The sequence below is a fragment of the Gorilla gorilla genome, chromosome 10 (genome assembly GCF_029281585.2).
Source record: "Gorilla gorilla gorilla isolate KB3781 chromosome 10, NHGRI_mGorGor1-v2.1_pri, whole genome shotgun sequence".
NCBI classification, from domain to species: Eukaryota; Metazoa; Chordata; class Mammalia; order Primates; family Hominidae; genus Gorilla; species Gorilla gorilla.
In genome coordinates, this window is record NC_073234.2 from 127,218,496 (window position 1) to 127,240,607 (window position 22,112).

Sequence of the window (22,112 nt, forward strand, 5' to 3'; positions counted from 1 at the left end):
CAGGACCTGCTGGGGATTCAGGGCCTGCTGGGGGCTCAGGGCCTGCCAGGGATTTAGGGTCTGCTGGGCGGGCCACCTTTTGGCCTCTCCCTCATGCTTGAGGCCATCAGTGTTTCCTACTAATTTCCCATTTTAAGCCTGAGAAATGACAAGAGAGGGTAAAGACCCAGCCTCTGCTCTGTCCCGTGAGAAATACTGAGGGACGTGCCCCCACCAGGCCTATGCGGTCATTTGCTGGGCTTCGTTATACGCCAAGGCCTGTAGAGCCTGAGAAGAGGGAGAGACTTCAGCAAGCGGAGCCGAGAGGAAAAGCTTCTAGTAAGAATCTTTTCAGATTTTCACCAGGCGCGGTGGCTTTTCACCGGGCACGGTGGCTCTCACCTGTAATCCCAGCACTTTGGGAGGCCGAGGTGGGTGGATCACAAATGAGGTCAGGAGTTTGAGACCAGCTTGACCAACATGGTGAAACCTTGTCTCTACTAAAATACAAAAATTAGCCAGGCGTGGTGGCGTGTGCCTGTAATCCCAGCTACTCAGGAGGCTGAGGCAGGAGAATTGCTTGAATACGGGAGGCGGAGGTTGCAGTGAGCCGAGATTGTGCCATTGCACTCCAGCCTGGGCAACAGAGCGAGACTCCGTCTCAAAAAAAAAAAAAAAAGAATTAGCTATTAGGTTGGAATGGAGCAATTCCCACAGTAATAAAAATATTTAAAAATAAATAATACAAACATAAGCTATTAGGCATGAGATATCAAGGCCCATAACCATATGCATCTCCTTTGATTTGCAACTTCATCAATGACTGGAATATAGCCTGAAGGACCCATCAGAAATACAAAGAAAGCGTTCCTTCCATAAATGTTCATCACTGCTTTATCTCTAAGAGGGGAAAATCAGATGTAACCTTAATGCCCAATAAATTATGGAACACCCCAATCAAGGAGTAGCAGGTATCTGTTACAAATGTTTTTGTAGAATATTTGATATGAAAAATGCTTAGCCTTTAAAGTAAAAGCAGTATACAAACTAATATATCATCAATATAAGCCCAATTTTTGAAATTTATGTATATAGGTAGATACTCAGATACATTTACTTATAAATAAAAAAAAGACAGGAAAAACTGGAGCGTGGTGTTGCATGCCTGTAGTCCCAGCTACTCAGGAGGCCAAGGTGGGAGGATCGCTTGAGCCACAAGTTTGAAGCTAGCCTGGAAAATGGGTTGAGCAGGCCTTTCCAGGATTGGAATCACCAGGCTGGAGTGTACTGGTGCCATCACAGCTCACTGCAGCCTCCACCTCCTGGGCTGAAGTGATCCTCGCATCTCAGTCTCCCGAGTAGCTGGGACTACAGGTGCACATCACCATTCCTGACTAATTTTTGTATTTCTTGTAGAGATGGGGTCTCACTATGTTATCCAGGCTGGTCTCAATCTCCTGGGCTCAAGTGATTCTCCTGCCTTGGTCCCAAAGTTCTGGGATTATAGGCATGAGCTACCACACCCAGCCTGGCTCTCAGTTTTGTAAGTCAAAAAACTTGGACAGGCCAAATTGAAGAGTCATATTCGCCAATTTCATAAACGATTAATTTGGCAATGTAGCAAGATACCATCTTATTAAAAACAAAATGGCCGGGCGCAGTGGCTCATGCGTATAATCCCAGCACTTTTGGAGGCTGAGGCGGGTGGATCACAAGGTCAAGAGATCGAGACCATCCTGGCCAACATGGTGAAACCCTGTCTCTACTAAAAATACAAAAATTAGCTGGGCGTGGCAGCATGTGCCTGTAGTCCCAGCTACTTGGGAGGCTGAGGCAGGAGAATTGCTTGAACCCAGGAGGTGGAGGTTGCAGTGAGCCAAGATTGCACCACTGCACTCCAGCCTGGCGACAGAGTGAGACTCAAAAAAAAAAACAAAACAGGCCGGGCGCAGTGGCTCACACCTGTAATCCTAGCACTTTTGGAGGCTGAGGTGGGCAGATCACGAGGTCAGGAGATCGAGACCATCCTGGCTAACATGGTGAAACCTCGTCTCTACTAAAAATACAAAAACAAAATTAGCCAGGTGTGGTGGCAGGTGCCTGTAGTCCCAGCTACTCAGGAGGCTGAGGCGGGAGAATGGCGTGAACCCAGGGGGTGGAGCTTGCAGTGAGCCAAGATCGCACCACTGCACTCCAGCCTGGGCGACAGAGCGAGACTCCGTCTCAGAAAAAAAAAAAAAGAAAAAAAAAAAACCAGGGAAATATACACTGAAGTGAAAATGATTTACTGTGAATACTAATTATAGTTTAACCAGAAAACATAAACACAAGTGATGTTTAAGGAAGAGGCAAATGGGTTGAGCTAGCCTTTCCAGGATTGGAAAAGAGGAGGCTCAGGGCAAGGCTGCCAGCTGTGGAGCAGGTGAGAAAAGGCAAACGGGACTCATTCAGGGCCACAGTGCCAAGCTTGAGACTGGAGAGGCCGAGGACACAACCTGTGTTCCTGGATAGCTCACTGGAATCAACTAAACGTGTTTACTCGTTTAGCGTGGAAACTTTCCAATCTATGCAAAGAATAGGTATAATGGTAGAATAAGGCCAGGAGTGGTGGCTCATGCCTGTAATCCCGGCATTTTGGGAGGCCGAGATGGGCGGATCACTTGAGGTCAGGAGTTCGAGACCAGCCTGGTCAACATGGTGAAACCCCATCTCTACTAAAAATGCAAAAATTGGCCAGGCTGGTGGCATGTGTCTGTGGTCCCAGCTACTTGGGGGGCTGAGACAAGAGTTGCCTGAACCCGGGAGGCAGAGGTTGCAGTGAGCTGAGATTGCACCACTGTACTCCAGCCTGGGCAACAGAGCAAGACTCTGTCTCAAAAAACAAACAAACAGACCGGGCATAGTGCCTCACGCCTGTAATCCCAGCACTTTGGGAGGCCGAGGTGGGCGAATCACAAGGTCGGAAGATCCAGACCATCCTGGCTACGGTGAAACCCCGTCTCTACTAAAAATACAAAAAATTAGCCAGGCGTGATGGTGAGTGCCTGTAATCCCAGCTACTTGGGAGGCTGAGGCAGGAGAATGGCGTGAACTCGGGAGGCGGAGCTTGCAGTGAGCCAAGATGGTGCCATTGCACTCCAGCCTGGGCGACAGAGCGAGACTCTGTCTCAAAAACAAAACAAAACAAAACAAAACGAAAAAAAAAAAACAGTAGAATGAGCCTCTGTATCCCCACCATAAAGCTATGACAAAGATCAGCTCACAGCCAGTATTGTTTCCTGTATACCCCACCCACTTCCCAGTGGGTACACTTCATCCACTGCCTGAGCAGAGTCCACAACAGCAGGAGGTGGCCATGTGGGTGGACAGCCTGTGCTGGGCTTTGAGTTATGACATTGGATAAAAGGTCCAACTTCAGTTGGTGAGTCTTAAATCTTGGCACATGACTAGTGTTAAGGAGGCGATGTCCAGGATGGCCACGTGACAGGGTGGTATCTAAGCTGATATACCTGAAGGATGAGTGGAAGTAGAGATGGTGAGGGGAGGAAGAGAAGAACGTACTAAACAAAGAGCATAGCTTCTGGAAAGCTGTGATGGTGAGAAATATGGCTCTTCCAGGAACTGCAGGAAGGTTGCTGGTGGTGGAAGATGTAGTGGTTAGTGGGGAGAGAGCAAGGCCAGAATGCACAGGCCCTTGTTGGCCATGATGTGGGGTTTGATGTCTTTGATAATGGAGTTTGATCTCAGCTATGGGAGCATTTTAAGTAGAAGAATTAGGTGGCTCAATTTTTTTTTTTTTTTCTGAGACAGAGTCTTGCTCTGTTGCCCAGGCTGGAGTGCAGTGGTGTGATCTTGGCTCACTGCAACCTCCGCCTCCCGGGCTCAAGCGATTCTCATGCCTCAGCCACTTGACTAGCTGGGATTACAGGTGCCTGCCACCACACCTGGCTAATTTTTTGTATTTGTAGAGATGAGGTTTCACCATGTTGGCCAGGCTGATCTCGAACTCCTGGCCTCAAGTAATCTACCTGCCTCGGCCTCCCAAAGTTCTGGGATTACAGGTGTGAACCACTGTGCCTGGCCCACTCAATTTGTATTTTTAAAAGATTGCTCTGCTTAATCTATAGAGACAGAAACTTATTACTGGTCATCTAGGGCATGGGGAATGGGTAGTGGCTGTTCATGGGTGCAAGATTGCTTTTGGAGATGATGCAGATGTTCTAAAACTGGAGTATGGTGATGATTGCACAACTTAAAATATTCTAAAAGCAATTACACTTGATTATGCATAAATCATATCTCAAGAAAGTTGTTTAAAAATTTAAGAAAGCTGCCAGGCGCGGTGGCTCACGCCTGTAATCCCAGCACTTTGGGACACTGAGGCAGGTGAATCACCTGAGGTCAGGAGTTTGAGACCAGCCTGACCAACAAGGTGAAATCCCGTCTCTACTAAAAACACAAAAATTAGCAAGGCTTGGTTGCAGGTGCCTGTCGTCCCACCTACTCGGGAGGCTGAGACAGGAGAATTGCTTGAACCTGGGAGGCAGAGGTTGCAGTGAGCCAAGATTGCGCCACTGCACTCCAGCCTGGGCAACAGAGTAAGACTCCGTCTCAAAAAAAAAAAAAATTTAAGAAACCTCACTCTGCTTGCCATAGGGAGAATGGACCATCCGGTATGAGGAGGGATGAGGGAGCTGTCAGGAGACTGCTCCAAGGAGAAAGATGGTGGTTTGGATTGGAGTGGTGCAGTGCAGGTGGAGAAAAGAGGGTATATGTGACAGGAAGCCAGGAGTAGGATTGGCGACTCTGGATATAGAGAGGAAAAGCAAAACTAGGAATCAAAGATGGCACCCAGGTTTCCAAGGAGGGGTTGAGTGGTGACGCCAGTCCTGATAGGGAACACTGAATGAAGTACTGTCGTTCTTTTTAGGGTTGTGTTTGGGGTACCTGTCCAAACCCAAGAGGTGATGTGGAGAACACATCTAGGGAGATGGGCTTGGAGCTCCAGGGGCAAGACCCAGATGTGAAATAGAAATTCTGACATCATTGGCCTATAACTGTTCATCAAAATCATAGTTACAGGCCACGTGCCATGGCTCACGCCTGTAATCTCAGCACTTTGGGAGGCCCAGATAGGCGGAACGCTCGAGCCCAGGAGTTCAAGACAAGCCTGGGCAACATAGTGAGACCCCATCTCTAATAAAAATACAAAAAGTTAGCTGGGTGTTATGGTGCACGCCTGTAGTCCCAGCTACTTGGGAGGCTGAGGTGGGAGGATCGCTTGAGCCAGGAGGTCAAGGCGGTAGAGTGAGCTGTAATTGCACCCCTGTACTCCAGTCTGGGGAAAAATAAAGAAAAGCCCTTTCTGCTCACACTTAGTCAGCTCCTAGCTGAGGGCACCTACAGATCACAGGGAAGCAGGAAGATCTAACGGCTTCTCTGTCCCCCTTACAGGTCACAGTCAAAGTGCCTCAGAAGAACTCATAAGAACCATGCAACCTTCCTCCCTCAGCCACTGATGGAAAGTTCAGCAAGATCAGCAACAAAACCAAGAAAAATGATCCTTGCGTGCTGAATATCTGAAAAGAGAAATTTTTCCTACAAAAATCTCTTGGGTCAAGAAAGTTCTAGAATTTGAATTGATAAATATGGTGGGTTGGCTGAGGGTAAGAGTATATGAGGAAACTTTTAAACGACAACAATACTGCTAGCTTTCAGGCTGATTTTTAAAAAATAGATTCAAATGTCTTATCCTCTCTCCGAAACGCTTCCTATAACTCGAGTTTATAGGGGAAGAAAAAGCTATTGTTTACAATTATATCACCATCAAGGCAACTGCTACACCCTGCTTTGTATTCTGGGCTAAGATTCATTAAAAACGAGCTGCTCTTAACTTACTGGGTAACTCTTTGTCCATCTCAATAACCAAAGGAAGGTGGGCGTGGTGGCTCACGCCTGTAATCCCAGCACTTTGGGAAGCCGAGGCGGGTGGATCACTTGAGGTCAGGAGTTTGAGACCAGCCTGGCCAACGTAGTGAAACCCTGTCTCTCGCTAAAAATACACAAATTAGGCAGTCATGGTGGCTGGCACCTGTAATCCCAGCTACTTGGGAGGCTGAGGCAGGAAAATTGGTTGAACCTGGGAGGTGGAGGTTGCAGTGAGTGGAGATCACGCCACTGCACTCCAGCCTGGGAGTCAGAGCGAGACTCCATCTCAAAAAAAGTAAATAAATAAAATAGCCTAAGGAAATGCTGGCAGGCAGCACTGATATGGCACACTGGATATGATTTCTGCCCCTCCTCTGCTGTGGGTAAACAGCTTCTGTTTCATGCATTTACTTTTTTATTTTAATTACACCAATAAGAATGTGCTTGAATGTTTCATGCATTTAATTTGTTTCATGCATTTAACGTCTGGCCTGTTTACCTGTAGCAGGCTCTGAGATGTGCTCTAGAGACAGAACTTAAACATGATGCCCAAGAGAGGCGAGAGATACTGAATGTCCAATGTTCTCAAATGTTTTTTTTTTTTTTTTTTTTGAGACAGGGTCTTGCTCTGCCATCCAGGCTGGAGTGCAGTGGCACGATCATAGCTCACTGCTGCCTCGACCTCCTGGGCTCAAATGATCCTCCTGCTTCAGCTTCCTGGGCTAATGTTTGTATTTTTTGTGGAGATGGGATTTTGTTATGTTGCCCAGGCTGTTTTCAAACTCCTGGACTCAAGTGATCCTCCCGCCTTAGCCTCCTAAGGTGCTGGGATTACAGGTGTGAGCCACTGTGCCCAATTCAGTTCTCAGTAAAAACTTGATCAGGCCAAATAAAAGTGCCAATTTCATAATAGATTGATTTGGAAACCAGATGTCAATTTACTTACTTTAAGTGAGATCTGTATCTTCAGTAACCAGACCTCTTGAGTCTCCCACCCAGAACACTATCTTCCTCTAGTCAAGATACCTGGCAAAGGCCGGGCACAGTGGCTCACGCCTATAATTCCAGCACTTTGGGAGGCGAAGGTGGGCGGGTCACCTGAGGTTGGGAGTTCGAGACCAGCCTGACCAACAGGGAGAAACCCCATCTCTACTGAAAATACAAAAAAAAAAAAAAAAAAAAAAAACTAGCTGGGCATGGTGGCTCATGCCTGTAATCCCAGTTACTCAGGAGGCTGAGGCAGGAGAATTACTTGAACCTGGGAGGCAGAGGTTGCAGTGAGCCAAGATTGCTCCATTGTACTCCAACCTGGGCAACAAGAGCGAAACTCCGTCTCAAAATATAAATAAATAAGAAAAAGAAGAAATGGAAGCTGGGTTCAAGAGGGCAATTAGCAGTCTCTACCATCATGTGAAACACCACTCTGTGATTTGAGTCTTGACAATGTATTTTCTTTTTTTTTTTTTTCTTTTTTTTTTGAGACTGAGTCTCGGTCTGTCGCCCAGGCTGGAGTGCAGTGACGTGATCTTGGCTCATTGCAACCTCTGCCTCCTGGGTTGGAGCAATTCTCCTGCCTCAGCCTCCTGAGTAGCTGGGATTACAGGTGTGCGCCACCATGCCTGGCTAATTTTTGTATTTTTAGTAGAGACGGGGTTTTGCCATGTTGGCCAGGCTGGTGTTGAAGGCCTGACCTCAGGTAATCCACCCACCTCTGCCTCCCAGAGTACTGGGATTACAAATGTGAGCCACCATGCCCGGCCAACTGTAGGGACCAGCCCCACAGGGTCGGTGGGTTTTTCTCCCCATGTGCGGAGACGAGAGATTGTAGAAATAAAGACACAAGACAAAGAGGTAAAAGAAAAGACAGCTGGGCCCAGGGGACCACTACCACCAAGAGGCAGAGACCGGTAGAGGCCCTGAATGTCTGGCTGCACTGTTATTTATTGGATACAAAGCAAAAGGGGCAGGGTAAAGAGTGTGAGTCATCTCCAATGACAGGTAAGGTCACGTGGGTCACGTGTCCACTGGACAGGGGGCCCTTCCCTGCCTGGCAGCCAAGGCAGAGAGAGAGAGGGAGAGAGAGAGACAGCTTACGCCATTATTTCTGCATATCAGAGACTTTTAGTACTTTCACTAATTTTGCTACTGTTATCTAAAAGGCAGAGCCAGGTGTACAGGATGGAACATGAAGGCAGACTAGGAGCGTGACCACTGAAGCACAGCACCACAGGGAGACGGTTAGGCCTCCGGATAACTAATGATTAATGATATTCATATATAATCATGTCTGTGATCTAGATCTAGTATAACTCTTGTTGTTTTATATATTTTATTATACTGGAACAGCTCGTGCCCTCGGTCTCTTGCCTCGGCACCTGGATGGCTTGCCGCCCACAGCCAACAATGTGTTTTCAATATGCCCCCCAAACTACAGCAAACTCCTCTTAACTCGGGATTTAGGGTGATGCCCTACTTATGCCTAACTTTATCACCAGCTTAACCCTCATCTCATTATATAGGATGATATTACTTCTAGGAAGATTTTCTATGTGTGGAGGGTGCATCATTTAAGAATATTTTAGGCCAGGCACTGTGGCTCATGCCTGTAATCCCAGCACTTTGGGAAGCTGAGGTGGGTGATTTGCTTCAGCCCACGAGTTCAAGATCAGCCTGGCAAATATGGTGAAACCCCATCTCTACAAAAACATACAAAAATTAGCTGAGCGTGGTGATGTGTGCCTGTGGTCCCAGTTACTCTGGAGGCTGATGTGGGAGGATCACTTGAGCCCAGGAGGTCAAGGCTGCAGTGAGCTGTGATTGCGCCACTTCACTCCAGCCCAGAGTGAGACCCCATCTCTGAAAAAAACACAAAAAACAAGAAAAGAATACTGCAAAGAACCTTGGTAGGGGTGAATTGGAAAAAGTAGAGAAATGTAATATTTCTTTCCTGCTGTACTCACTGTAACTGTGAGAGGATCGGCTCTTTTAACCAACAGATAAGAAAGGAAATATTAGCTATGAAGAAGTGTCTATCATGTTGATTTTGACAACCTAGACACATTAATCTCCTTGCACTTTTAGTGACAGGAACCCATTAGAACCTTAAGCAGCTGTCTGAAGTAAAAACAAAGCTCTCAGGTGATGAACCACCTAATCTCCCTGGGTATTCGGATGTGGGTCAGTCACAGGAGTATTAGGTGTAAAGCCGCTGCTTCTGGGTAGAGCCTCCACTTGTGGCTGCACAGAGGGCACAGAGAGCTTTTCCTTCAGCCTGGAGAAGCTTCCTAAGTGTGGGCGTCACCTTGTGGGACGTACATTGAACTACGACGCTATTTCTCCAAGAATTAACAGGACAGTCCCTCCCACCGGTGTCCTTCCAACGATGTTGCATACAATTTGGCTGTACATTTGGCAGGCAGTGTAATGAGGGAATCAAAGACCAGGATCACAGACTGGAAAGAATTGAAAACAGGGACTCCCAACAAAAACTTGTACACGAACGTTCACAGCAGCACTATTATTCACGACAGCTCAAAGATGGAATCAACCCAAATATCCGTCAATAGATGAATGGACAGACAAAATGTGACATATCCATGCAGTGGAATATTATTTAGCCATAAAAAGGAAGGAAGTGCTGATGCATGTTGCGATGTGGATGAACCTTGAAAACATGATGCTGAGTGAAAGAAGCCAGACACAAAAGGAGGAGGACTGTATGATTTCACTTATAGGAAATATCCAGAACAGGCAAATCTATATAGAGAGAAGGTCGATTGCTGGGGGCCCTGGGAAGGGACCAAGGGGGAGTGACTTCTAATGGTGGTGTGCCCTTTTGGGGTGATGAAAATCGACCCACGGGCATTCAGCTCTCTATGAAAAGGAGCCTGGCATCTCTCTTGCTCCCTCCTGCCATGGGATATGCCAGCTCCCCCTTTGCCTTCTGACAGGCTTTCTAAGCTTCCTGAGGCTTCACCGGAAACAGAACAGATGCTAGTGCTGTGCTTGTACAGCCTGCAGAACCATGAGCCAAATCAATCTCGTTTCTTTATAAATTACTCCGCTTCACAGCTGGGCATGGTGGCTCACACCTGTAATCCCAGCACTTTGGGAGGCCGAGGTAGGTGGATTACTGAGGTCAAGAGTTCGAGACCAGCCTGACCAACATGGTGTAACCCCATCTCTAATAAAAATACAAAAATTAGCCAGGCATGGTAGGGCATGCCTGTAATCCCAGCTACCCAGGAGGCTGAGGCATGAGAATTGCTTGAACCCAGGAGGCAGAGGTTGCAGTGGGCCAAGATCGTGCCACTGCACTCCAGCCTAGGCAACAGAGCCAGACCCTGTCTCAAAAAAAAAAAAATTACCCAGCTTCAGGTATTCTTTTATAGCAATGCAAAACAGACTAACACACTGTCTTTTTTTCTCAGCTGTAAAGTGAGAATAATCATTGTGAAATGAGATATTAAAATTCTTTGGAATCGTGCCTCCTCAGCAGCTTTACAAGGCTACCATGTGGAGTTGTTGTTCAGTGGGTATAGAGTTTCAGTTTTGCAACATGAAAAAGTTCTTGAGACTGGCTGCACAACAGTGTGGATATACTTAACGTTACTGAATTGTACTCTTAGAAATCGTTAGGATGAAGCTGGGCACGGTGGCTTATGCCTGTAATCCCAGTACTTTGGGAGGCAGACGAGGGTGGATCATCTGAGGTCAGGAGTTTGATACCAGCCTGGTCAACAAGGTGAAACCCCGTCTCTACTAAAAATACAAAAAATTACTCGGGCATGGTGGTGGGTGCCTGTAATCCCAGCTACTCAGGAGGCTGAGGCAGGAGAGTCGCTTGAACCCAGGAGGCGGAGGTTGCAGTGAGCCGAGATTGCACCATTGCACGCCAGCCTAGGTGACAGAGCAAGACTCCTTCTCAAAGAAAAAAGAAATGGTTAGGCTGGTACATTTTATGCTATGCATTGTTTCTCAGAATAACAAAATTTTTAAGGAAATGACCACCACGTGAGATACCTAAAAAGCTGTCCCAGGAGAGGGATGATATTTATTCTGTGAGCTCTGAGAGGGGAGACAGGAGCCAGTCAGCAACCACTGAGTGCTCCAGCCGGCCCACAAAGCCCCAGCATGGGTGCTGCACCTGAGTGAGGCTGGCCTTGGAGACCTCTGGGCCCCTTCCAGCTCAGAGGTCTGAAGGATTTGAGCTGAGTCAGGTCAGCAGATGCTAGAACTTTCCATTCACAGACTGTCCAGTTTTGCTATATTTGAGGAACAGAAACAGGTCAGAAACCAGGGCATGCTCTCATACTACTAGGAAAACATAATGTGATACAACCTTTATTATTATTTATATTATTATTTTTAAATTTTGTTATTTATGTATTATTATTATTATTATTTTTTGAGATGGATTTTCCCTCTTGTTGCCCCAGCTGGAGTGCACTTGCACAATCTCGGCTCACTGCAACCTCTGCCTCCCAGTTTCAAATGATTCTTCTGCCTCAGCCTCCTGAGTAGCTGGGACTACAGGCGTGCACCACCATGCCCAGCTAATTTTTGTATTTTTAGTAGAGATGGGGTTTCTGCATGTTGGCCAGGCTGGTCTCAAACTCCTGACCTCAGGTGATCCACCCGCCTCGGCCTCCCAAAGTGCTGGGATTACAAGCGTGAGCCACCGTGCCCAATCTTTTTATTTATTTTATTGAGATAAGGTCTTGCTATGTTACTCAGGCTGGTCTTGAACTCCTGGCCTTCCAGAGTGCTGAGATTACAGGTGTGAGCCAAGGTGCCCAGAAGGCACAACCTTTCTGGCAGGCATTCACAACTAAGAACTTAATCCAAGAGCACAATTGGCCAAACGTGTGACATTAGAGAAGAGCACTGTTGTTGTGAACTTCAACCAATGAAGATGGCCTGAGAAAAACCTGTGACAGCTTGGCAGCATTCAGAAGGATGAGCCATCACTCCAACTGAGCCACGAAAATACGGTCTGGAGGCAGGGAACATAAGCCCAATTCACACTTCAGCTATGACAGGAAATATCCTCTCCATTTACATAGGGCTTACACCGAGTAAATGACTTTGTAACTTTACTTCATTCTCTTCTTTTACATAGGGCGTATACTGAGTAAATGACCTTGTAACTTTACTTCATCCTCTTTATTTACATATGGCGTACACCGAGTAAATGACTTTGTAGCTCTACTTCATCCTCTTCATTTATGTAGGACATATACCAAGGAACTGATGGAAACTTCTGGAGGGTATTTAAACCCCAAAACATTCTGTAATGGGGCCCTTGAGCCCCTATGCTCAGCCTGCTACCACACTGTGGAGTATACTTTCATTTTCAATAATTTTCTTCATTTATTTCCTTGCTTTGTGCGTTTTGTCCAATTTTTTGTTCAAGACACCAAGAACCTGGACACCCTCCACCAGTAACACAACCATCAGGCAATAGGGGTACGCCTGGGAAGGACAAGGGACAGTTAGTGCAGTGAGGAATGGGAGGCAGGGCCGAGTCTCTCTGAGCTGGGAGGCTGCTCCTTCTGGCCTCTCCAAAGCCTCACTGCTTCCATTTCCCGAGGCAGATAAGGACTGCCTCAGCCTGGGACAAAACGACCTCTCTGTGTCCACAGCCACCCACAATTGGCATAATGTTCCAGTCTCACTTCCCAGGAGCCTCTGAAGGGCCCAGCTTGGGTCAGATGGCCATTCCTGGGCCAGTCAGCTATGGCCAGGGGATGGGGTCACATGGCACCCACACGAAGCAAGGCCTATCCCTTAAGTAGGGGCTGTTGAGTGACAGGCACTGTGGAGGTGTTGACACCCGCTCTTCAAAGTATGGTCCTAGACCGAGCAGCAGCATCTACATCACTCGGCAGCTTCTTAGCAATGCAGAATCTCAGGCCCCACCCCACACCTAAGGAATCAGAATCTGCTTATTTATTTATTTATTTTGATGATAGGTGCATGCCACCACACTCAGCTAATTTTTGTATTTTTAGTGGAGTCGGGATTTCTCCACGTTGGCCAAGCTGATCTCAAACTCCTGACCTCAAGTGATCCACCCGCCTCAGCCTGCCAAAGTGCTGGAATTACAGGCATGAGCCACCGCACCCAGCCTGTAGCCCACATATTGATCCTGTCTGTTCTTTTTTTCTTTTTATTATTATTATTATTATTATTATTATTATTATTATACTTTAAGTTTCAGGGTACATGTGCACAATGTGCAGGTTAGTTACATATGTATACATGTGCCATGCTGGTGTGCTGCACCCATTAACTCATCATTTAGCATTAGGTATATCTCCTAATGCTATCCCTCCCCCGTCCCCCACCCCACAACAGTCCCCAGAGTGTGATGTTCCCCTTCCTGTGTCCATGTGTTCTCATTGTTCAATTGCCATCTATGAGTGAGAACATGCGGTGTTTGGTTTTCTGTCCTTGCGATAGTTTACTGAGAATGATGATTTCCAATTTCATCCATGTCCCTACAAAGGACATGAACTCATCATTTTTTATGGTTGCATAGTATTCCATGGTGTATATGTGCCACATTTTCTTAATCCAGTCTATCATTGTTGGACATTTGCGTTGGTTCCAAGTCTTTGCTATTGTGAATAGTGCCACAATAAACATACGTGTGCATGTGTCTTTATAGCAGCATGATTTATAGTCCTTTGGGTATATACCCAGTAATGGGATGGCTGGGTCAAATGGTATTTCTAGTTCTAGACCCCTGAGGAATCGCCACACTGACTTCCACAATGGTTGAACTAGTTTACAGTCCCACCAACAGTGTAAACATGTTCCTATTTCTCCACATCCTCTCCAGCACCTGTTGTTTCCTGACTTTTTAATGATTGCCATTCTAACTGGTGTGAGATGGTATCTCGTTGTGGTTTTGATTTGCATTTCTCTGATGGCCAGTGATGATGAGCATTTTTTCATGTGTCTTTTGGCTGCATAAATGTCTTCTTTTGAGAAGTGTCTGTTCATATCCTTTGCCCACTTTTTGATGGGATTGTTTGTTTTTTTCTTGTAAATTTGTTTGAGTTCATTGTAGATTCTGGATATTAGCCTTTTGTCAGATGAGTAGGTTGCGAAAATTTTCTCCCATTTTGTAGGTTGCCTGTTCACTCTGATGGTAGTTTCTTTTGCTGTGCAGAAGCTCTTTAGTTTAATTAGATCCCATTTGTCAATTTTGGCTTTTGTTGCCATTGCTTTTGGTGTTTTAGACATGAAGTCCTTGCCCATGCCTGTGTCCTGAATGGTAATGCCTAGGTTTTCTTCTAGGGTTTTTATGGTTTTAGGTCTAATGTTTAAGTCTTTAACCCAGCTTTAATTAATTTTTGTATAAGGTGTAAGGAAGGGATCCAGTTTCAGCTTTCTACATATGGCTAGCCAGTTTTCCCAGCACCATTTATTAAATAGGGAATCCTTTCCCCATTGCTTGTTTTTCTCAGGTTTGTCAAAGATCAGATAGTTGTAGATATGCGGCGTTATTTCTGAGGGCTTTGTCCTGTTCCATTGATCTATATCTCTGTTTTGGTACCAGTACCATGCTGTTTTGGTTACTGTAGCCTTGTAGTATAGTTTGAAGTCAGGTAGCGTGATGCCTCCAGCTTTGTTCTTTTGGCTTAGGATTGACTTGGCAATGCGGGCCCTTTTTTGGTTCCATATGAACTTTAAAGTAGTTTTTTCCAATTCTGTGAAGAAAGTCATTGGTAGCTTGATGGGGATGGCATTGAATCTATAAATTACCTTGGGCAGTATGGCCATTTTCATGATATTGATTCTTCCTATCCATGAGCATGGAATGTTCTTCCATTTGTTTGTATCCTCTTTTATTTCATTGAGCAGTGGTTTGTAGTTCTCTTTGAAGAGGTCCTTCACATCCCTTGTAAGTTGGATTCCTAAGTATTTTATTCTCTTTGAAGCAATTGTGAATGGGAGTTCACTCATGAGTTGGCTCTCTGTTTGTCTGTTATTGGTGTATAACAATGCTTGTGATTTTTGTACATTGATTTTGTATCTTGAGACTTTGCTGAAGTTGCTTATCAGCTTAAGGACATTTTGGGCTAAGACAATGGGGTTTTCTAGATATACAATCATGTCGTCTGCAAACAGGGACAATTTGACTTCCTCTTTTCCTAATTGAATACCCTTTATTTCCTTCTCCTGCCTAATTGCCCTGGCCAGAACTTCGAACACTATGTTGAATAGGAGTGGTGAGAGAGGGCATCCCTGTCTTTTGCCAGTTTTCAAGGGGAATGCTTCCAGTTTTTGCCCATTCAGTATGATATTGGCTGTGGGTTTGTCATAGATAGCTCTTATTATTTTGAGATACGTCCCATCAATACCTAATTTATTGAGAGTTTTTAGCATGAAGGGTTGTTGAATTTTGTCAAAGGCCTTTTCTGCATCTATTGAGATAATCATGTGGTTTTTGTCTTTAGTTCTGTTTATATGCTGGATTACATTTATTGATTTGCATATATTGAATCAGCCTTCTATCCCAGGGATGAAGCCCACTTGATCATGGTGGATAAGCTTTTTGATTTGCTGCTGGATTCGGTTTGCTAGTATTTTATTGAGGATTTTTGCATCAATGTTCATCAAGGATATTGGTCTAAAATTCTCTTTTTTGGTTGTGTCTCTGCCCGGCTTTGGTATCAGGATGATGCTGGCCTCATAAAATGAGTTAGGGAAGATTCCCTCTTTTTCTATTGATTGGAATAGTTTCAGAAGGAATGGTATCAGTTCCTCCTTGTACCTCTGGGTAGAAGTCGGCTGTGAATCCATCTGGTCCTGGACTCTTTTTGGTTGGTAAGCTATTGATTATTGCCACAATTTCAGATCCAGTTATTGGTCTATTCAGAGACTCAACTTCTTCCTGGTTTAGTCTTGGGAGAGTGTATGTGTCAAGGAATTTATCCATTTCTTCTAGATTTTCTAGTTTATTTGCGTAGAGGTGTTTGTAGTATTCTCTGATGGTAGTTTGTATTTCTGTGGGATTGGTGGTGATATCTCCTTTATCATTTTTTATTGCGTCTATTTGATTCTTCTCTCTTTTTTTCTTTATTAGTCTTGCTAGCGGTCTATCGATTTTGTTGATCCTTTCAAAAAACCAGCTCCTGGATTCATTAATTTTTTGAAGGGTTTTTGTGTCTCTATTTCCTTCAGTTCTGCTCTGATTTTAGTTGTTTCTTGCCTTCTGCTAGCTTTTGAATGTGTTTGCTCTTGCTTTTCTAGTTCTTTTAATTGTGATGTTAGGGTGTCAATTTTGGATCTTTCCTGCTTTCTCTCGTGGGCGTTTAGTGCTATAAATTTCCCTCCACACACTGCTTTGAATGTGTCCCAGAGATTCTGGTATGTTGTGTCTTTGTTCTCGTTGGTTTCAAAGAACATCTTTATTTCTGCCTTCATTTCGTTATGTACCCAGTAGTCATTCAGGAGCAGGTTGTTCAGTTTCCATGTAGTTGAGCAGTTTTGAGTGAGTTTCTTAATGCTGAGTTCTAGTTTGATTGCACTGTGGTCTGAGAGACAGTTTGTTATAATTTCTGTTCTTTTACATTTGCTGAGGGGAGCTTTACTTCCAACTATGTGGTCAATTTTGGAATAGGTGTGGTGTGGTGCTGAAAAAAAATGTATATTCTGTTGATTTGGGGTGGAGAGTTCTGTAGATGTCTATTAGGTCCGCTTGGTGCAGAGCTGAGTTCAATTCCTGGGTATCCTTGTTAACTTTCTGTCTTGTTGATCTGTCTAATGTTGACAGTGGGGTGTTAAACTCTCCCATTATTATTACTTGGGAGTCTAAGTCTCTTTGTAGGTCACTCAGGACTTGCTTTATGAATCTGGGTGCTCCTGTATTGGGTGCATATATATTTAGGATAGTTAGCTCTTCTTGTTGAATTGATCCCTTTACCATTATGTAATGGCCTTCTTTGTCTCTTTTGATCTTTGTTGGTTTAAAGTCTGTTTTATCAGAGACTAGGATTGCAACCCCTGCCTTTTTTTGTTTTCCATTTGTTTGGCAGATCTTCCTCCATCCTTTTATTTTGAGCCTATGTGTGTCTCTGCACGTGAGATGGGTTTCCTGAATACAGCACACTGATGGGTCTTGACTCTTTATCAAACTTGCCAGTCTGTGTCTTTTAATTGGAGCATTTAGTCCATTTACATTTAAAGTTCATATTATTATGTGTGAATTTGATCCTGTCATTGCGATGTTAGCTGGTTATTTTGCTCGTTAATTGATGCAGTTTCTTCCTAGTCTCGATGGTCTTTACATTTTGGCATGATTTTGCAGTGGCTGGTACCAGTTGTTCCTTTCCATGTTTAGTGCTTCCTTCGGGAGCTCTTTTAGGGCAGGCCTGGTGGTGACAAAATCTCTCAGCATTTGCTTGTCTGTAAAGGATTTTATTTCTCCTTCGCTTATGAAGCTTAGTTTGGCTGGATATGAAATTCTGGGTTGAAAATTCTTTTCTTTAAGAATGTTGAATATTGGCCCCCACTCTCTTCTGACTTGTAGAGTTTCTGCCAAGAGATCCGCTGTTAGTCTGATGGGCTTCCCTTTGTGGGTAACCCGACCTTTCTCTCTGGCTGCCCTTAACATTTTTTCCTTCATTTCAACTTTGGTGAATCTGACAATTATGTGTCTGGGAGTTGCTCTTCTCGAGGAGTATCTTTGTGGCATTCTCTGCATTTCCTGAATCTGAATGTTGGCCTGCCTTGCTAGATTGGGGAAGTTCTCCTGGGTAATATCCTGCAGAGTGTTTTCCAACTTGGTTCCATTCTCCCCGTCACTTTCAGATACACCAGTCAGACGCAGATTTGGTCTTTTCACATAGTCCCATATTTCTTGGAGGCTTTGTTCGTTTCTTTTTATTCTTTTTTCTCTAAACTTCCCTTCTCGCTTCGTTTCATTTATTTCATCTTCCATCACTGATACGCTTTCTTCCAGTTGATCGCATCAGCTCCTGAGGCTTCTGCATTCTTCACGTAGTTCTCGAGCCTTGGCTTTCAGCTCCATCAGCTCCTTTAAGCACTTCTCTGTATTGGTTATTCTAGTTAGACATTCGTCTAAAATTTTTTCAAAGTTTTCAACTTCTTTGCCTTTGGTTTGAATTTCCTCCTGTAGCTCGGAGTAGTTTGATCATCTGAAGCCTTCTTCTCTCAACTCGTCAAAGTTATTCTCTGTCCAGCTTTGTTCCGTTGCTGGTGAGGAACTGCGTTCCTTTGGAGGAGGAGAGGTGCTCTGCTTTTTAGAGTTTCCAGTTTTTCTGCTCTGTTTTTTCCCCCATCTTTGTGGTTTTATCTACTTTTGGTCTTTGATGATGGTGATGTACAGATGGGTTTTTGGTATGGATGTCCTTTCTGTTTGTTAGTTTTCCTTCTAACAGACAGGACCCTCAGCTGCAGTTCTGTTGGAGTTTGCTAGAGGTCCACTCCAGACCCTGTTTGCCTGGGTATCAGCAGCGCTGTCTGCAGAACCGTGGATTTTCATGATCCGCGAATGCTGTTGTCTGATCGTTCCTCTGGAAGTTTTGTCTCAGAGGAGTACCCGGCCGTGTGAGGTGTCAGTCTGCCCCTACTGGGGGGTGCCTCCCAGTTAGGCTGCTTGGGGGTTAGGGGTCAGGGACCCACTTGAGGAGGCAGTCTGCCCCTTCTCAGATCTCCAGCTGCGTGCTGGGAGAACCACTGCTCTCCTCAAAGCTGTCAGACAGGGACATTTAAGTCTGCAGAGGTTACTGCTGTCTTTTTGTCTGTGCCCTGCCCCCAGAGGTGGAGCCTACAGGGGCAGGCAGGCCTCCTTGAGCTGTGGTGGGCTCCACCCAGTTCGAGCTTCCCTGCTGCTCTGTTTACCTAAGTAAGCCTGGGCAATGGCGGGTGCCCCTCCCCCAGCCTCCCTGCCGCCTTGCAGTTTGATCTCAGACTGCTGTGCTAGCAATCAGCGAGACTCCGTGGGCATAGGACCCTCCGAGCCCGGGATACAATCTCCTGGTGCGCCGTTTCCTAAGCCCATCGGAAAAGCGCAATATTCGGGTGGGAGTGGCCTGATTTTCCAGGTGCTGTCTGTCGCCGCTTTCCTTGACCAGGAAAGGGAACTCCCTGACCCCTTGTGCTTCCCGAGTGAGGCAATGCCTCTCCCTGCTTCGGCTGGTGCACAGTGCACTACACCCACTGTCCTGTGCCCACTGTCTGGCACTCCCTAGTGAGATGAACCCAGTACCTCAGATGGAAATGCAGAAATCACCCGTCTTCTGCGTCGCTCATGCTGGGAGCTGTAGACCGGAGCTGTTCCCATTCGGCCATCTTGGCTCCTCCTCCCCGTCTGTTCTTTTTTTGTTGAGACAGAGTCTTGCCCTGTCACCCAGGCTGGAGTGCAATGGTGTGATCTCAGCTCACTGCAACCTCTGCCTCCCGTGTTCAAGCAATTCTCCTGCCTCAGCCTCCCGAGTAGCTGGGATTACAGGCACGCACTACTGAGAGGTGACAGTGTGCTGGCAGCCCTTGCAGCCCTTGCTCACTCTTGGCGCCTCCTCTGCCTGGGCTCCCACTTTGGTGGCACTTGAGGAGCCCTTCAGCCCACCACTGCACTGTGGGAGCCCCTTTCTGGGCTGGCCAAAGCTGGAGCTGGCTCCCTCAGCTTTCAGGGAGGTGTGGAGGGAGAGGCGCGAGCGGGAACCCAGGCTGCACGTGGGGCTTGCGGGCCAGCTGGAGTTCCAGGTGGGCGTGGGCTTGGTGGGCCCCGCACTCAGAGCGGCCGGCCAGCCCTGCCGGCCCAAGCAATGAGGGGCTTAGCACACGGGCCAGTGGCTGCAGAGGGTGTGCTGGGTCCCCCACCAGTGCTGCGCTCGATTTCTCGAGGGGCCTTAGCTGCCTCCCGTCGGGGCAGGGCTCTGGACCTGCAGCCCCCCATGCCTGAGCCTCCCTCCACTCCCTGGGCTCCTGTGCAGCCTGAGCCTCCCCGATGAGCACCACCCCCTGCTCCACGGCACCCAGTCCCATCAGCCACCCAAGGGCTGAGGAGTGCGGGCGCACGGCACTGGACTGGCAGGCAGCTCCACCTGTGGCCCGGGTGTGGGATCCACTGGGTGAAGCCAGCTGGGCTCCTGACTGGTGGGGACTTGGAGAACCTTTATGTCTAGCTAGGGGATTGTAAATACACCAATTGGCACTCTGTATCTAGCTCAAGGTTTGTAAACACACCAATCAGCACCCTGTGTCTAGCTCAGGGTTTGTGAATGCACCAATTGACACTCTGTATCTAGCTGCTCTGGTGGGGACTTGGAGAACCTTTGTGTGGACACTTTGTATCTAGCTAATCTAGTGGAGATGTGGAGAACCTTTGTGTCTAGCTCAGGGATTGTAAACGCACCAATCAGCACCCTGTCAAAACAGACCACTCGGCTCTCTGTAAAATGGACCAATCAGCAGGATGTGGGTGGGGCCAGATAAGAGAATAAAAGCAGGCTGCCCAAGCCAGCAGTGGCAACCCGCTGGGGTCCCCTTCTACACTGTGGAAGCTTTGTTCTTTTGCTCTTTGCAATAAATCTTGTTGCTGCTCACTCTTTGGGTCCACAGTGCCTTTATGAGCTGTAACACTCATGGCGAAGGTCTGCAGCTTCACTCCTGAAGCGAGAGAGACCACAAACCCACCAGAAGGAAGAAACTCGGAACACATCCGAACATCAGAAGGAACAAACTCCAGACACGCCGCCTTTAAGAACTGTAACACACTGTGAGGGTCCGCGGCTTCATTCTTGAAGTCAGTGAGACCAAGAATCCACCAATTCCGGACACACTACCATGCCTGAGTAATCATATTTTTAGTAGAGACGGGGTTTCACCATATTGGCCAGGCCAGTCTTGAACTCCTGACCTCGTGATCCACCCATCTTGACCTCCCAAAGTGCTGGGATTACAGGCGTGAGCCACGGTGCCCAACCTTATTTATTTTTAATTTTTTAATTTTAAAAATTTTTTTGGAGACAGTCTTGCTCTGTCGCCCAGACTGGAGTGCAGTGGTGTGATCTTGGCTCACTGCAACCTCTGCTTCCCGGGTTCAAGCGATTCTCCTGCCTCAGCCTCCTGAGTAGCTGGGATTACAGGCAGGCGCCATCACGCCCGGCTAATTTTTGTACTTTTAGTAGAGATGGGGTTTCACCATATTGGTCAGACTGGTCTTAAACTCCTGGCCTCAAGTGATCCACCCACCTCGGCCTCCCAAAGTGCTGGGATTACAGGCGTGAACCACTGTGCCTGGCCAAATTTAGTACTTTAAAAGACATTTAAAAATCTGTTTCTGTGGGTCGGGAGTTTGGGTATGGCTTGGCTGGGTGCGCCTGGCATAGTCTCTCGCGGGGCCACGATCAAGTTGTGGGCTGGGGATGCCGTCAGCTAAAGGCTCAATTTGGTGAGTATCCTTTCTAAGCTCATGTATGTGTTGGTAGTCGTTAGGTACTCACTGGCAGCTGGTAAGAGACGTTAGTTCCTTGCCATGTCTGTAATGGACTGAATAGTATATTGCCCCAAAATTCATGTTTGCACAGAAGCTCAGAATGTGACCTTATTTGGAAATAGGGTCTTTACAGATGTAATTAAGATGAGATCGTGCTGGATGATGTTGGGCCCTAAATCCAACGACTGTTTTATTAAGAGGAGAGGACACAGAGAGACACACAGGAAAGGCCATGTGAAGACAGAGGAAGAGCCTGGAGTGATACAGCCAAAGAATGCCAAGGACTGTCTGGAGCCACCAGAAGGAAGGAGTCTTCCCTGTAGCCTTCAGAGGGAAACATGGCTTTGTTGACACTTTTTTTTTTTTTTTTTTTGAGACAGTCTCACACTGTCGCCCAGGCTGGAGTGCAGTGGCGTGATCTTGACTCACTGCAAGCTGTGCCTGTCGGGTTCACGCCATTCTCCTGCCTCAGCCTCCTGAGTAGCTGGGACTACAGGAGTCCGCCACCCGACCTGGCTATTTTTCTCTATTTTTAGTAGAGATGGGGGGTTTCACCGTGTTAGCCGAGACGGTCTAGATCTCCTGACCTCATGATCTGCCCAACTCGGCCTCCCAAAGTGCTGGGATTACAGGCATGAGCCACCGTGCCCCACCACTTTTTTTTTTTTTTTTTTTTTTTTTGAGATAGTCTCGCTCTGTTGCCCAGACTGGAGTGCACAGGTGCGGT

General features: G+C 46.5%; 1 protein-coding gene across 1 annotated transcript in view; it reads left to right on the top strand.

The window, feature by feature from the left end:
- ALDH2 (aldehyde dehydrogenase 2 family member) overlaps positions 1–5,872 on the top strand; it is a 44,525-nt gene extending 38,653 nt beyond the window's left edge. The window contains exon 13 of the mRNA XM_055359125.2: positions 5,434–5,872. Within this exon, the coding sequence (XP_055215100.1) occupies positions 5,434–5,466 (33 nt within the window). The 3' untranslated portion in view covers positions 5,467–5,872. The remainder of the gene's footprint in view (positions 1–5,433) is intronic.
- Positions 5,873–22,112: the final 16,240 nt, after the last annotated feature.